The sequence below is a fragment of the Seriola lalandi genome, unplaced genomic scaffold (genome assembly GCF_002814215.2).
Source record: "Seriola lalandi dorsalis isolate HSWRI2012SDOR001 ecotype SW California unplaced genomic scaffold, Sedor1 jcf7180002054940, whole genome shotgun sequence".
NCBI classification, from domain to species: domain Eukaryota; kingdom Metazoa; phylum Chordata; class Actinopteri; order Carangiformes; family Carangidae; genus Seriola; species Seriola lalandi.
In genome coordinates, this window is record NW_019525491.1 from 124219 (window position 1) to 142082 (window position 17864).

The 17864-nt window shown below is 41.9% G+C and overlaps 1 protein-coding gene across 10 annotated transcripts in view; it reads right to left on the reverse strand.

The window, feature by feature from the left end:
* LOC111644671 (LIM and calponin homology domains-containing protein 1) overlaps positions 1-17864 on the reverse strand; it is an 87551-nt gene that overhangs the window by 21529 nt on the left and 48158 nt on the right. For 7 of the 10 annotated variants that reach the window (XM_087170250.1, XM_087170252.1, XM_087170251.1 and 4 more), the window contains exons 5-8: positions 13853-13883; positions 10700-10810; positions 8971-9172; positions 1470-1728 (exon numbers count right to left, since the gene is read on the reverse strand). In XM_087170250.1, the coding sequence (XP_087026376.1) occupies positions 1470-1728; positions 8971-9172; positions 10700-10810; positions 13853-13883 (603 nt within the window). Of the gene's footprint in view, positions 1-1469; positions 1729-8970; positions 9173-10699; positions 10811-13074; positions 13283-13852; positions 13884-17864 lie in introns of those variants that run through there. The other 3 variants (XM_087170249.1, XM_023393615.2, XM_087170255.1) reach the window with 2 other exon arrangements.

The following is a 17864-nucleotide window of genomic DNA, read 5'->3' on the forward strand; positions in this document are numbered from 1 at the left end:
ACGGATGAACGGATTCACACGAGAGGGAAAAGGAGGATAAAGACACAAAAACGATGTGAAGGAAGGAGATGGAAGAGGAGAAAAAAAAAGAAAAGGAAAACAATAAATGCAAAATCAATTAAAACACGATGATTTGATGTAGCATAACATGATGAGATGAATGTAACAACAGGGGAAATGACAGATTGGCAGCACACACAGACACAACACACATTCCCCCTACTGTACGTCCACCTACTTTCAGGAACTTTTAAGACCGATCGCACTGCAGATAATTAATATATTCAGTCTCCTGCTGCTGTCTCTCAATAGATTATATACTCCTAACACTCCCTCACACCACTAACACAACATCTGATCAAAGCACATTATGCGATCTACTCAACTCCTACAGTGAGATCCACCGACAATGAAAAGCTTAATTCATCATCCCAGTGCGCTCACACGTCGACGCGCCAAACTAATAAATGTCAATAAAACCTTCAGCCTTTAATCTGCCTCATTTTTTTTTGTCCATGTAGCATATTTCACACTTTTGCTCCAAAATCAGAGTCCGTGCATATGAGAAAGGCACATCTGGCCTCCATCAGCCGCTCCCATCTGTACAATGCTGGACAGAGAAAAATAATCAGCAGCTGAAAGGTTTCTCTCCGCACATCTGCAACTTGACACAAGTGACACTTACTCTTGCAAAATTCTCAAAAAAAAAACCCAAAAAAAGAAAACACAAAATCAAATCAGTCCATGAGGATGTTGCTAGGAATTACAACAGTGAATAATAAACAACATATGATATAATTGTTCTGTTCAGTATTGTCATGCTCATTCCCCGTCTATCTAGAAATTCTCTGGCTAATTCAAACATAAAACATGCAGGATGGAGACGACATCATCACATACTGTGTAGTTACAGGCAGAAATGTGGATTTTCTCTGCCAGGAAAGTTTTATAAGAAGCTTGAATTTTAAAGGTTTTTATCCGCAGCAATTCAACATCAGGCTGAAACAAGTTCATGGTTGTGAAAACCTGTACTGCTCGTTAAGCCAATTAACTCCTTACCACCAGTGTCAAGGACCCTCACTAGCTCTGCACTGTTAAGTTCAGCAAAGTCGCTCGACTCACTCGGTTATCATATGAGAAATATGTGACAACAAACACATGTCGGAGAGCAGGTTTTGTTCTAAGATGGAAATGTTGCTCTAAAGCAATTAGAAAAATTTTAAATCTTATATTCAAGCCTATGATAAACCCGGTGGTGAAGTGTGTCTTTGTTATTCTCTAAGCATTCACATATTTTCACTGTAATAAAACTGTAGTGTGGAGCTCAGTTGCACAGGACAACATTCAATCATCTCTCTAAATTAGCAGCATTAGCACTTAAACTGTATAAACCAACGGTCAGAATTTGAACACTTCATATGAGTGAATAACCAAAGTAACCGACAGTTTGTTGTTACGGTCACACTCACCTGAAAGGTCTGTCTCCCCCTATAGGTGACGTGGCAGTACTCCAGCTCTTGCGTCCTCCCTCCTCTTTGTCGCCTTTCTTTTTGCGGAGCGGCGTGGGTAGATATCCACTCTGGTTGCTCTTGTTGGGGAGGTACTGGTTAAAGGGCATTGCAGTTCGCGGCTCGCTGACGGACGTCCGCCGCGCCAACATGTCATCCTTACGGATGTCTGGCATCTTCCTGTGGGGGGGACCGTCGGACTCTGAGTCGCTGCCACGGCCTGTTCAGAGGAGGAGATGGGGGAATGAAGGTTCAGGTTTGCAGGTGTACTTTAAAACACAGGCTGAACTACAACACAATAAGCTCTCTTTAGAAAAGTACAGCAGCCATTTTTAAAAACAATATTATTATTATTCAAGAGACAGTGACAAGTAAGAGCTTCTTTTCATTACTCAGGGATGCACTGAAGGATGAACTAATTCCAGTTAGACAGAGGTTTCATTTCTCTATGCCGTGATAAGGGTCACTGACTGAAGGCTTATTCAATATACGTGAAATTACTTTTAAAAATATCAAGGAGGCAGTGCGACTTAATAGGAGCCGCCGCCGCCTGAGCGTTGATTTCCAGTAGCTTGATGCTACGAAGATCAATCTGTGATTATTGGAAAACTCCTTAACTCAAGAAGATGCAGCATTAGGAATAATCTGCAGATTCATAACAGATTCAAAATGTAACAAAGATTTATTAGACATCAAATCACTTTGCAATTCTATATACTTTATATATTTTCCCACTTAAATGCAGATAAGCTATACTGTGATTCAACGTCTGCATCTATGATGAAGCATGTGAAGGCGACAGTGTCTCTATTACTTTCTGAATGATAATTTGTTTTAAAAAAACGACTGTGATTCCACTTTAAGCAGAGAGCAAGAAACACCCAGGGCTGCTGAGTCATTGTTAGAGAGAGACTGAGAGAGACTGAGAGAGAATGGGAGAGAGAGAGAGAGAGTCAGAATAAATCCAAAAATAAGCAATGCAGAGAAACAACTGATTGAGGAGTCTCGTGGATACCTCAGATTTCTTATCTCTAAAATATAGTATTGCCTAAAATCCACAGAATCCATCCTCAAGCTGTTACTTCATACCGACCTATAAAACATTATATGCTGTGCATTCCAGTGGCTGAACATAAATCAACCTTGAGCAGGTTGACGGCCTGTTTTTATGAAACAAAGCAAGTATCATAAATCATCAGAGAAATTTGCATCGTGCAGCTCGTGCCGACTAAATTCTAGCCCACAGTTTTTCGGAAGAATTCACTTAGGATGCCACCGTGTCTGTGTGAATCGGCGCTTTTAATGTGAGCGGCAACACCTGGCTTTGCAGAAGTGCATCGCTCAAGGACTTTCCCCCGCTCTGCGTCTTAAATTCCTCTGCAGGATGTGATCCTGAGAGCACGTACACAAGAGAGAAGATCAGGCTCGCCGCGGAAGTCACATGTTTACGATTCCAGTGATCTACCATTAACATACCAGTCATTTCCACCTTGGGTTAGCCCCCCCCCTTCCTTTTTTTTTTAAGTTGCTAATTCTACTCCAGATTCAAACAGATGAAAACGGATACCTGCAGCCTCGCTTTACCCAAGGTCTCCCAAAAATTCCTCTCCAAGATGTTCAGCACATGTGCTACTGGAGTTCCCCTCCCTTCGGGTGCATGTGTACTCAATCTATGACCCTTGAATTTATGACTCAATGTATATATTTTCCAAGTATAAACCCCTCAATTTCAACCAGATCTAACCCATGAAATCCCCCCCCCTCCTTTGGTTCAGAACAGATACATGTGGAAGCAACCGCAGCTATCAGTGGAAACAAACGTCACTTCTTCAACCTCTTTCTATGAATAGACTTCTTCTTCTTTTTTTAATGTGGTCTAAAAGATTGACAGATCGGGGTCCAAAAAGAGGCCTTGAGGAATCTGCACTTCCAACAATGAATGGTTCAATTATGACTCTTAACCCATCAATTGGAACCATGAGCGACTCTACCATCCAAGTCTATCCATCTTTAAGGAACAACATATGTCTTTACAGGGGTGATGTCGTCTCTGCACATATGGTAACACTGACGCTTCAGGGAACGTTTATCGTGGGTCAGTGCCACACTGTACCAGAGCTCCTCAGAGTCTTAGTCACATCAATAATCATCAACGTGCTACAGGAGAAGTAAAAGCCGTGGAGCCCGGTTCAATATGTTCTACTGTAACTGAAAACCTGGAGCGGGAAAGACAAATGAAGAGTGACAGTGATTCCCTCTAAATTTCTAATGGCATTAAAGCGAAATAAATGATGAGAAAGCAACAAAATATGATCGTGTCACACAGATGTGCCGTTTCCTAATCAGGGTGAAGAGCAAAAGTCTGCAGGAGTCACATTCTGAAATACTGATCTGGACTATAAGACTAAGTGTGAGCGACACGACTGCTACAAGTTCACTGTAACGCTTAATAATGGTAACTGTGCATGTGTGCATGGGGCTGTCAGAGCAACACTGTGCATCTGAACATGTTGGAGGGTTTTTGAATCTTTCCAGAATCAAACATGCAAGAGCAAAATTTTAAGTGATGGACTTCACAGCGTGTCTGTGCGCTATAATGTAAGCTGCAAATGTTAGCATGCCCCGGCTAACTAGCATACTAGCTAGAGTAGTGACCTAGCACCCCATAGCAAAGGGCCACATCATTAGCTAACTATTACCGGAGGTTGAAAAATCTTTTCTTCACGACAGGAACTTCAGCTGAGTGGAAGCCAATCCACGATGCTACAACATCTGATTGCTAGTTAACGTTAGCAGCTCTTTAGCTATTGGATTTGAGCAACTTTAGACACCTGAGATAATGTCATGTTTAACCATCATCCTTAAAGTCTGTTCTCCTGTACTAAGGAAAAAACACTGTTTAAAGCATAAATCTAACCACTGCTGTTATATTACATTGTGTCTATAATAAGCATCCAAACGGGGTTATGTTGGAATTAACATTTTAATTAATGCTACATTTTTTTTTTTATTGGCAATACTAGGGCTAACTATAGCTGCTCTGCAAAACACAATGCTGCAGACAGCTGCTACACGGATGATCCAACGTGGGAGGATGTTGACTTTTTTGTGTTAATTAGCAACCTGGCTACAACTGATAAAATCTGCTAGCATGAGCTGTCGTGTCAGCTGATAAAATCCACGACGAATGCCCGACGATGATCATCTCCGGTGGATGGAAATGTTGCTCTGTTGAATTAAATTTATAAATCTGCTTCAGGTGGAGCAACGGTTACAAAGTGGGACAGGGCTGAGCAAAGGGTCAGTTCATTTATCACTTAGAGACACACAACTTAGATGTGTTCACTATTATTAGATGTATGTGTGTCTTTTTTAAACATACTGATGTTTGATATGCGTTATGTCCTCGAGCAGAAAGCGTATGTCAGATATGAGCTTTAGAAAAACCTGAACTCGACTTCAGAGCTATACGTTCTACTAAACATCTCAATTACATCATGTCAGCACCAGAAGCACAAAGTGCCTCATTTATCAGAACTGTAACCATCTACAAACCCGGTTCAAACAAAAGAGCGTCGCCGATATTGAATTTCTTTCAGATATTGAATTAAACTCTTTTCCATGTCCCCTGATCACTGTCAGGGTGAAGTCTAAGTTTACGGGTCTGAATAATGAAAGGGCTTTGTCTAAAGGTCAGGGCAGGGAAAACAGGGCAGAGTTCAGTTCGTGTGCATGTTAATAAATGGATACTCTTGTTCAGAGTCCCCTCTCTGATTGGCTGATAACTGCATTGTTATCCTTGTTCTCTGTTCTCTCATTTGTGCCTCCTGGGTCTGATCTGAACACTGATATTATGAGAACCACAATAACGGCAAAGGGTTTAGAAACACGATCAGAAAAAATGTCGAAGTAAATATGCAGGTTTTTGACCCGAGTAACCTCTCTCTTCTCCTGAATGTGATGGAGCAACAAAAGGCGCCTCTGACAGCAGGAAATTCAACAAAAAAACTTCCACCTTTATTATGTTTGTATCATCAATCCATAATGTTCAAAGCTTTCCTTTGTAAAAATGTGTTATTTTAGTTTTTAGTAAGCCCACGTCTCCAACCTGCCTCCTCATTTTTTCATCAGTTAACAATTTTCTTCTTAAACTTTGGTTACTTTGGATCAGCTGTGGGTGTATTTGAATACAAGCTGCGTGACAAATGTGACTAATCGGCTGTGGGTTAGCCACGTTGGTGGAGAGAGATTAATTGTGGGATTGGTTGTACAGTAAAAGCAAAAGGGTTTTAAATAAACGTCTTGTGGCAGCTTTCGCATCCCGGTCTAGTGAGAGTGTGGAAGGAGGAAAACGGTGTCTTTCACAATCCTTTGATGGATTTCACCTTGATCAAGTTTAATGGATTCACAGGGTCTGATACCAAAATGTACAGTAAGTGATGGCAGACTAAGGCTGAGACTCTTTGTTCTTTGCAGTAGATATTGCACTAAAGAGGAATTTTTTACCAACAACAGCTCGGGTTTTTTTGGACGGTCCGAGTGTTGGTGACAGCAGCTCGGGGCTTTGGAGACGGCAGTTTCCTTTGCACTTCCCTCAAAACAAAAACACAGTCAGGCAGGATGCTTGGCCTCGCTCTGTATTTTCCCCACATGCAGCTCGGAGATGAAACATACATTGCAGTTTGCGATGACTGCTTTAACCTTTTATAGGCCGCCATTAAAAATTTAAAAGGGTCAAATTCAAATGCAGCGAAGCAATCAACGGCTCTTTCAGTGACAGCCAGTGTATTTTTAACCCTGTTTACGGCTCCAGCACGAAGCATGAAACTGCTTCACAGCTGTTCTGCAGTTCATGTTTGTTTTGAAAAACTTCATATTGTGTAAGACTGTGAGGCTGCCATGTTGGATGCATTAAATTAGATGTTAATATGTGGTTACCTACACAAAGACGTTTTATAGGCTTATAAAGCATTATATAAAGATTATTTACATGCTCTCAGATGTTTATGTTTTCTTTTCTTGTTGGTTTTAGTATCTGTACTTCTCTTGCTGTGCTATCCATCAGCGTAGACTAGTAAAGTGCATCTATTTCTGAATCTTAAAGCAGATACAAGTGCCAGAAATACACCAAAAACTGAGGGAAACATAGAGAAGAAAGTGTAGAATCAAAGTGAGAAATACATAACTGCACCGCGTATAAACCTCGCTGGGAGATTTAAGAGTAGCTGCCAAGTGCACAGAGTCTGTTTCCATGAGAGGCAGGTGAAATCAATCGTACATTAATTTCCTCGTGAGCTACTTGACATCTAAAAGTATGTTCAAGGAAAAAAAAAAAAATCTACATTTCTGACTCAGGAGTTCCCTCTCTCTCTCTCTTTTCATTTGATGAGATAACCTGCCAAGTACCAACTTCCTTATTATGACAGCGAGGATTCCTTTGTTCTCAAACTGTTAGCTGGCAGTTTCATTATCGCTGACGGATCAGTCAAGTGTCAGATCAAAAACCGCTAAAAGCCTCCATTCACGCAACCACACCTCTTTCCCTTCCTCTTCTAAGCCAACGTATGACGACGCTTAATCTCTTCATCTCTCTCTCTCTCTCTCTCTTGTGCCGTCACTCATCTCACTCCACACTTCAGCAGAGCCGTCAAACAGACGCAGCTCAGGACATCGGCCTCAAAACACTCAGCACAGAGACACCGTTGTCGTTTGGTTGTCAACGGCAGGACAGGAATTCCCCAGTGAAACGTGTCACAAGTTGCACGGCACGCTTGGACAGGCACGGCGGCTGCGGCCCCCGTTCACTCACATACTGTATATCAACAGAAAAAAACACCACACTGGTGCAGAAGTAGATAAAAATGACAGTAGATTAAAAACAGAACTGCTGCAACGTACAATCGTGGAGGAAAAAATTTAGATTCAGGGAATAAAATGAAAAGAAAAGGGTGGAGAGGAGGATTGATTCATTGCCTAAAGGAGGAGGGAAAGTTATGTAATAAATATTTTAAATTAGATATATTTCTTAACAACAATCTTGAGTTCAAGTTAATCTACAAGCATTATCTCCTATTTCTTTTCTTTCTTAAGATATATTTTCTGAAATGTTTCCACTGCACAGCACCTTGTCACCCATGTTTCCAAAGGTGCTCTATAAATAAAGTTTACTTTACTCCTTGAGAAAAACACTGAAGCCTGACCTCTGACCTCCCGGTGACAGTTCAATTCAAAATGATCAATGAATCATATTTTTATTTAATGATACTGTCTTTTTAACAGCCTCTAAGACGCATGAATGAAATCGGTAAATGCGACCAACAGATTTTTATAGTTAGTTGAATGAAAGCAGGTGAAGGGCAGGTGTGGTTTGCCCAAAGTAAAACATTTTAATATCAGTACAGTTGATCTTAATTAACATTTATATTACAATGTGAAGCATTTATTCTGAAACAGAGTTACCACTGAGCAGATTCAGGGTTCAAACTTCAGCTAAAAGGCTCCAGTTTTTCACTCCTCTCACAGGTCACAGATCTGATGTGTGGATAACAGATCATTACATGAGACTCCAACATTTCATCTGATCAAAAACAAATGGACATGTGGTAATAAATCAGATCCTTTTTGCATGTGACGACTTTTATCACTTGGATCGGAGCTGGTCGTTTTTTCCGTGATAACAAATGGATCTAATGTCTAAAGTTTTACGTCCTGACACTGTCATTGGATGTCATCCTGCTGGAGCCATGTGTTAACATTACATTACATCACTGAAATGTGTTTGTAACGAGAACAGATGTGACAGCATTTGTTATGGTCACTGGACTTTTTGTTTTTAACACTGCAGATTGACATCAGAGACAGGTGATCCTTGAGCTCATCGGGACGGTTTTCAACAACATACCTGACATGAAAATAAAAATGTAAAGCAGTTTTGAATGAAGACAGGCTGCCCAGCACAGGCTTCCCTACAGCAGCACCACAGGCACAAACCACCTGTTTTACAGTCCATGAACCAGCGTGTCTATCCACTGTCCATATCGCGGTGGTTATAATTAAACAATGACCATAGATTGACTTCAAAACAGCACTGAGATCATTCACGTTATCCTTTTCAAAACAGCCTTTGACTAACTCTGGGCGTTGTCCTGCGAAAACACGGGCAGCAGAACAACAGGCTTCACTACAGTAGCACTAGCAGGACAATGCAGCTCATTTATCTATATACTGTATCTGTACACCACGATCGACACGAACAAAACAGCCAGTACTGAATTACTTCCCCTCCTCAAGACAAATGGCTGTGACTAAAATGACACAATGGCTATTGAACAGATTTAACCTGCAACCTTTAATTTGAAGGGTGGTCACTCCATCCACAGTCTCACACTTTCACGATAAATCAAAACTAGCATTGATAGATGTTCAACGTGAATATGAGGAAGGTAAAGAGTGGACTACTAACTACCATCGCTGCTGCCGCGGGCGACCAGGACGTCTGGCGACGGGGTTTGTCGTGAGCGTGAGCCGAAGGAGTCCAGGCTGTCGAACGAGTCCTCGCGGCCGTGGCGTGGGGGGGAGAGAGAGTCGCTGCGCTCTGAGTCCCAGCAGTCGATGTAGCCACTGTCCCGGATGCTGCGTTTAGGGCTCTCTGCCTCCTCCGCCTCCTAAACATTTACACACACACACACACAGGTTACAGAAGATGCACAGAGGTCAGGTGTGTGAAATGCATGTAAAAGAAAAGAAACATAACATTTGATGTAAATCAAAGTATCCAAATACTGAGCATAATCCACTCATCAGTTGTAACTTACTGTAACTGTAAGTCTTTAAACTTGTACATTCACATCCATCCACAAACGCATCACTGTAACTCTGCAGTTCTCCCACGTCCATCTATCCATCAACCTCTGCGTTTTCTCATCTTTTCTTCTGCCTACATCCCTCTTCATCACTCTCTCTTCACCTCGGCGACCCCTCCCTTTGTCTGTCTGCAGCTGAAACATGTCTGTGCAGCTAATGGAAGGTGGGGAAAGGCCTTTCCTGTCTATCTGAAAGATTTCCTGTTCCTGACCCCAGACCCGTTTCTTATTGAACTCCAAACCCCCCCCGACAAAGTCTTCATTATGCTTTCAAGTCGTCTCTGCCGCCGTAAAGTTTCTGTGTGATTTTTCTCTTAGTTCGTTATCGGTGAAGTAATAACACTGCACAGTTTAGGGTGCATAGGTCAGACTGGTGGACGGGTGTAAACGTGTCCCTTAAAATCTGATAATTGAGGTTCAATTAAGATGCAGCGTTCTGCGAGTTAGACCAAACCTTAACCAAGCTGTTGCCTTGTTGCCTTTACCTACAACCTACACATTACCTTTTGGGTTTTGTTCACTCAATTTGCACAAAAAAAACCCCCTCTGACATTCCTGGTTTTATCTGGCTTCCATTAATAGTCAGTAAGACCGTTACTGATGCACTTATCTTGAGCTATTTACAACAAGAGAGGAGATAAAAGTGCAGCTGAGCCGCATCCACCTGCTTCTTGCTTTTCAATCAAAGTTCCAGCTTCCATTTAATAAGCATTGGACGTGAATAGGGAAGTGCCAATTTGTTCTTCAATTTGTTCACCTGATGTGATTTTCAAATATCATTTTTATTATCAATCTCGTTTTTTTTGTGTGTGTGTCATGGAAACGTGGCTTTGTATTGGTCGGCTGCAACGTGTGAACATCTGGGAAAGTGACTGCGCTGAGTTGGCAGTAATCCCTCAGTTTTATACAACAGCATAAGGATGTCACATTGTGGAATAAATTGCATGAGGGTGACATCATGGTTATGAGTGGTTGTCAGTGTGTGTGTGTGTGTGTGTGTGTGTGTGTGTGTGTGTGTGTCTTGGGGACTTGCTAATGCTAACTTCTCTGTCCCCTTGGGTGTGTGAAGGTCAAACATTAATGAAACTGCAGCCCGACTGAACAGAGGTCATCACTGGATCTTGGGTGGAGTGTGTTATTCGCTGCCTGAGATGATTTCACTCACACATTAACAAACATTCAGTGCACTGCACAACAAATTATTCAGTAGAAAACATTGCGTCTTGCTCACATTTGGTTACTACTGCAGGGATCAAACCTGTGACCTTCTGCACACGTCTCTCTACCCCTTACACTGTACTCCCAACCAAGCTATGTGACTTTACAAACCTTTCGCATCTGTGACAGCAGGCCCTCAAACTCTTTCAGGTCCAGCGTGGGCCCGTTGTAGGAGGTACAGCCGTTGGCAGCGCGACCCAACCAGTAGATGGTGATTAAAACCTGAAAGAGAGTCAGACGTCACGATAAAAGGAGATTAGACTTTGTTTGTGAAGAAAATTTAATTCAAAGTAAAAGCAGGGTATAAGTGTAAGCACGAGTCATGCTCCCTTATATTCACTCTTTTACAGCATAACAGGCTCAACTTGTGTGTAAATAGTGACGCAAACCATATTTAATGTCCAGATTCATTAAAAATAAAAAAGATAATACATCCAGTACAACTTGAATTATCACCCAACTGTGCGTATAGATGTAATCTTATTCATGGAGAACAGTTTAGGTATTTAAAACAACAACACAGCAACAACCCCTCTGCAGTCAAAACTCTTCATATTCATTCCATGGATCCAGACATATAAACACGTCCGGTGTCTGGAGCTTAGTTCAAATGAGTCTTTTCCACACAATGAGTAAAAGTGAATAACACTACACGTCTAAATAGGTAAATTGGCAACAAATAACATGTTGTCTGCTCATGGTTTTATTGATAGGTAAAAGAGCATGAGGTAAACACTTATAAAACCATTCTCCACTCTGTTCCTTTCACTTTCCCCCCCCCCGACAACCTGTTTCCTGGTCGTCACCATCCAGCCTCTTCCAAAGAAGTTTCACGTTGGTCAAGACTGAGTCATTGTTATGACCCTGAAAACGGCAACAGGCACTTCTCTTTCCAACGCTGAACCTCTCAGGGACCAAAGTGATTTATATTTGCCAGGTTAGCTCCCTCAGCCCTGAGAGCACAAATGACCCGATCAATCTCATCTCCTTCCGACGCAGTAACCCTGTAAAAATCTGTAGCTGAAGAAAGTTGTACGTCTTTGACTCTTGCTTGTAACCTAATGTCCTGAAATACTGCTGAATGTGACTAAGGAACTAAATCTTTCTGCATTCACTGTGACTCCCTCAGGCCAAAGCAGCTAAAATGCAGAATGTACAGATTGGCTGTAGCAACGGGGGGTGTCACACGGAGCTGCACCTTTAGCACTGCTGGCAAAGTGTTCTCAGCTATATTTACTGTGTCCATGTCAACCGGCACTCCACGGGGATTGCTTTGATAAGAAAGCTCAGCGTGGCTTAATGTGTTTATTTCAGTCGTACTGTCAGTGCAAACACCCTCTGTTGTTCAAACACACTTGGGAGGAAGAGCTAAAGAACTGGCCTGCTGATCAGAAGAAACACAAGATAAAAAATACTTGATACTGTGCTGATTTCTGAAGGGAAATTCATCTTTTATCCCAAACACAGGGTCAGCCTCACTGGGCTGCAATTCTACAGCAAGGAGGGATCCAGTGTCTTGCACAAAGACACTTCAAAAAATGAATTCTGCTGGGATCAAACCAGAACTCTAGTCAAACACACATCAGAATATACATTTGTAGCTCTGGCATTCATCTTTATGTAAATGACCTGCATTAAATTCCACTCATATACAAGTTCTGTGCTAAAGCAATACTGCACCTGCTGTGGTTATGGTTCATTATCTGCACATTTCAGCAGAATATATCACTTCTGTGTCACCAGTACTATGAACACATCCGTGCCAGCTCCCAATCGGAAGTGGGTCAGCACCAAATGTGTTTCAGTTGCTTACTAACTGTGCTTTAAACGCATCCATATTGATCCCTGCTGCACAACCACAGCGGGGAAACATGCCACAATCGTGCTCACGTGATTTAGACATGCAACATTAAACCTGCAACAAACCACCGTACAAAAACCGAAACTTGGACACAAGCACTGAGCTACGGTAGCTCAAAGAAAACATGCCAGCTGAGTTTTGACTGATGGAAATATAAACGATGGGCCTGACAGTGAAGTGATGCACAGCGTCACACTCGCTTTGCCTCTTCAGTTTCAGCAGCTGCCTGCTCTGGCAGATGTGGAAAGACCTGTCAAAGAGGTTCCACCTAGGAACAACAATCATCTCTTTGTTTCATGTGCAAACACAAGGACATGAATAGACCCAAAAATGCACCTACAGTGTAAACTAATACACACAAGCCCATGCATGCACACATTTAAGCACCTGTCACGGTCCACAGACCTGTAGTGGTATATATAGATACATATTCCCCATACCAATCATCACTGTACACACATGCACAAGCTGCCCTGCATATATTCCCACCTGCACCTGCTAAACCATCCAGCAGTATTCCACCCATTCATGCAATACCGTCTTTTTTCCTTCTGAGTCCCATCTGTTTGCGAAACAACACCTGTACCACCACATCAGCAAATTCCACTTGGTGCAGTTCCTTCACCTCTCAACATGTGACGTGCAGCAGAGACAGCTGCTCTCAAATCCTACAGTCCTCAGCCTGAGTCTGCAGGGTAGCTCCATGATGTAGCAGCATGTCGTAGTAGCCAGGTCCTGGCTAAAGCAAAGGCTGCTGGGTGTTTGTAGGCCGCTTTGCTGTTGCTGCAAACGCTGGCTAATGTGTCTGAGAGTCCCTGTATGTAGTCAGCTAAATGAGCTAGCAGCCCAGGCCAGCTCTGCAGCTTGACACATTAACTTGTGCAGTGCACAGCAGCATCACACAGAGGCAGAGAGGGAGAGACCAGTACTGCTTTGACTGCAGAGGGGGCAGGGCTAGCATTGTGTGTTGTACTTCTTAAAGCAGCATTATTATAAAAGAGATGTTGAAGTACCGACACCAGACAACAATAGCGTCGCAAAAGTGAACGATCAAACGACTGAATTGAATATTTACAGCCGGAAAAGATAGATATCAAAAACAGGTTCAGTACTTAGACAGGATAGATATAAAGTAGAGCAGTCTGAAAACTTAAAGCTGGAATAGGTCGAGACAGTGCAGACAGAATAAATGCTATTCTATAGAAACAACACAGATGCTGCAGGGTGGACAGACATGGTAGAGCTGGAACAGGCACGATCACAGCAGCTGAAATAGTGACAACAGTGACAACCACAGCACAAAGAGAAACAATGGGCTGTAATAACAGCTTCCATTCAAACGTACATTTAACACACAAACAAACACACAAACCGTCCCGCTGTTATCCACAAGTATCACTTACATTCTTGAGTTTTCGGCTGCAGTCACTTCCCCTGGAGACACAGAGAGAGAGAGAGAGAGAGAGAGAGAGGGAGGGAGATAGTGAGACTTGTGTTATTTAATGAAATATGTTACATAAATATAACTGCAGACTCACAAACTCCCACATATCCACGCAAAACAGCCGCAAAAGCAAAACTTATTGAAAATATATAGGAATCTGCAGCCCACGCAGGGAGAACTAACAGACTCTACCCTCTCCACACCATCTCTGGCATGGTGATGTACTTATTTCATATTTCCAGCAGTTATGTCTAATGACAACGTTCAGTAGGAGGATGTATGTGTTAGCTCCTCTGGATCAAAGAGCAGAGGGGGGGTGGGGCCTCTCTAGACCTGCTATTTAGTACCGATGTCCCTCATTCACAAAGAAATCTCTTTTTTGATCAGAGCATCAGAGGAGACGGACGTCACAGCTGCGGCCAGATGGTTTTGGCTGCCAAGTGATCTCTGGGAGGTGCAGCGCACAAACACCGCAGCAGCGGCCACTTAGCGCCACAAATGCTGCCAAAATGAAAAGGATGAGGATCTTTGCGGATCACCACTTGAAGCTATAAATGGGAAGTGGAATGAAGACGTTGTAAAACTGACCCCAGCGCACACTTGTGTTGTGAAAATAGACACTTCTAGGCTAAGAAAGGGAGACGACAACATACGAGACTTGGATGTTTTCACAGTCTGAGGAAGAACAGCCAGAGAGTCACACTTTTCAAAATAAAGTGAAGTGATATGTCATTCCTTGGCTATGAAAAACAGTGACACACAAAACAAATCGCATAACGAAGCACGATACATAATGTTGCTATGATGCTAAAATGCTAATAATTAAATAATGCATCAACCACTCCCTTAAAAAACGAGAAAAGGTTAAAGTGTTAAGACAGAGTTGAAGGCAACAAGGACCTGCCAGATGAATGTCATCCTGATGTCACAGCCTGGATTATGACAAAAAAAAACAAAAAAACTTTAAATCTGTGCTCAGGCTGATTGGGTTAAAAGCTCTGCAATAAAACTAAGTGCTTGCCCAACACCATCCTTACAGGATACCAATACATTCTCATAATTTCATCATGTAATTGAAAAGGAGAGAAGCCAGGATGGGTGAGGGATGTTGTCCTGGTTGTGAGGATGGTGGCTGAAGCTGATCAATCATCAATCATCCGATTAACATGAATAGCAGGTCTTCTTATATTTAAATCCTATTCATATTGCTTTGCGTTTCTTCCATACGTTGTTTTAATGCATGTTTATGTTATATGTCCTGCATTTTGAATCATCTTCCTGCTGAAAGGGGCTCTACATTGAGGATTGAGGTTTTGTTGCACATTTTCTCTTTAACTATAATTTATTCATTATTATTAATTAATTTATATGTATACACACAGTATATATATATATATATATATGCGTATAGATCATGAGGCTGTTTCCAGAGCCTACAGGTCTCAAAGCCCAACTCACTCAACATACAGGCGAAACCCAAATTGCAGTTGCATGAGTTTTCCACGACAGCAGTGACCTGAGAAAGAAAGGAGCGTACGGAGAGGTGGAGAAGAGCGAGGTGAAAGTAGCTGGAGGGAATGATGTGTAAACCCTCCCCCTCCTCCTCCTCCTCTTCATCCTCTCTTTGTCAGCTGACTAAATAAACACTGAGACAGGTAGCTTTTCTCTGCCGTCACCTTGTAGGAGGAAACCCGAAGGACAAACGCAACAGATTCCACAAGATATTAGATCATATGTAGGAGCCCAGCCAGTGCAAACATCTGTCATCTGCCATTTTCTTTTTCTGAGTGTTTTGTTTCTATCAGTGTCAGTCCCATTGTTTGAATTTCATTCGAACTGTATCAGTGATGAACAGAACAATTATTATTAAAAGATCTACAATCTCAAAACTACTGTCATAACCATAATAATTTCAGAGATAACATATAATAGTTTTAAGTATTGTTCTCACTCTCTTTTTATTAACTCCTGTTACAAACTATATAATTAAACATAATATCTAGTTTAAATATATTGCTCAAAATGTGTTCTTCTCACTGTATTCTTCCTCATTTCCTGTTTGACTTCCTTTAATTTAATGCTTGCAGCAAGGTTTTATCAATAAAAAAGTGCAATTTATCACAACAAAAATGTATTTGCTGAATAAATAATGATGAAGGCTTGACACAAGCAGTTAGTTTGTTATTAAAAAACTGTATTAAAACAAAACAAAATCTGGCCTTGGAGGTCCTGTTGAATAAAACCCTCCCAGAAATGTCCAGCCTTGGCTCCATGTTGTGTGACGGTGGGTAATCTGTTGTTACTGTGAAGATTACCACAGATGATGGTTAAAATGAAAAGCATGAAATATGTTCCAGTACTTGTTGACAGTAAAGAGTAATAACAACTCAATACCAATCAAATCCTGAAGGAACTGTTTGTTCTAGTGGACAAACAGTTACTTTTCTGTTTTTTATTATATTTATTTTCCCCAAATATGAGGGAAACACATTTAATGCGTGTGTTTTTGCAGCGTTTAGATAGAAACAGTCGCCCTCTCCTCTCATCTCCTGTCCTCTCCTTTGGCAAACTGTCACTTATCTTGGAAATAGATCTGTTTCCATCAACATGCAGAGAGACAGGAGATATTTGAGGCCTGAGCTCATAGTGTACCAGGAGCTGCCTGTCTTTACACCTCCCTGTCCGATGCTGTTTCCTAGATGAATAAACACCTGTCCACAGAGAGATACACGGGTACGAGCTCCAAGAAAGCAGCATCCTGTGCGACAGAGGGTTACATAACCACTGGAAATAGCACAGAGCCACTTAAACAATGAGACTAATGTTTACTATCAGGTTTGTGATTGCCTGCTTATTCCAGATATTTTGGAACCAATGCAACTAACCTAAAGCTTTGCATATTTACATCTTCAAATAACATACATTAAGTTCGTCACTTAAAATTTAAAGAGGCTATTTGTAAGTTTTCTCTGCTGCCTGTCTTTATAATACAAGAGGTTATAATACGTCCTCTGTGCAGCGCAACGTCTTCACGGCAGATTTGTGGCTACATGGAGTCGCTATCAGAAAGTGACGAGACGGGTCAGGGCTAGCTGGTTAGCGTGCTAACTTCAGTGGAAGAAAAGACATGATAGAAACAAGAGGTAACGTTGGCGTTTCTTTCCACCTCTGGAGACAGCTGTTGGTGAGTAAAGGTATAAAGTTTGATGCTGAACTCGCCACATCTCTTCTAGACTAGAACATAAACAGCTGTTAATGCTAACGTTAGCTATGTAGCAAAACCTACAATTGGCTCCTTTAAAAGAAAGGCAGAGGAGGCACAACAGTGTGAGCATAAACTGAGAGACTGAATTTAGCAGCATTTCTGCCAGTAGAAAATTATAGTGTTTTATCAGCTACTTCATTGTCCTAACCTTCAGTTAATGCCAGTGCACTCACGCAGCTAAATCCCTGCTGCTTGTATGTCTTTCACTACGCAGTTATATAAATAAGGATTATAAGTAACCAGTGTATTCTGAATGAAAAGTCAATCCCACCCTTTCTTGTCTTCCTCATAGAAAAGGTTTATTATTGAAGAAATGTAAACAAGGCATGACACGTGTCCCCGTTTAAACTGAAGACGACTCAATGCAGCAGAATGTTTACTGTAAACCTGCACACATGCTCAGAAACAAAGGCTACGTAAACACTGGAGCGCACACACACACACACACACACACAGAATGAGTCAAGTGGCTCCTCCTGAGAACAGCTAACATTAGCACTGTCCCCTCCATCTCAAACAGCACCTTTCTCAACCCTTCTGTGAGTGAGACCTTGTTGATGCACAGCAAGCATAAGGACAGCACATGACATCGCGCACACACACACACACACACACACACACACACACACACACAGCCAACTCTTTGTCAGAGGGCACAGTAATCGCCTCCTCTGACAGTTTTACTCCGGGGAGGACACACCTACCC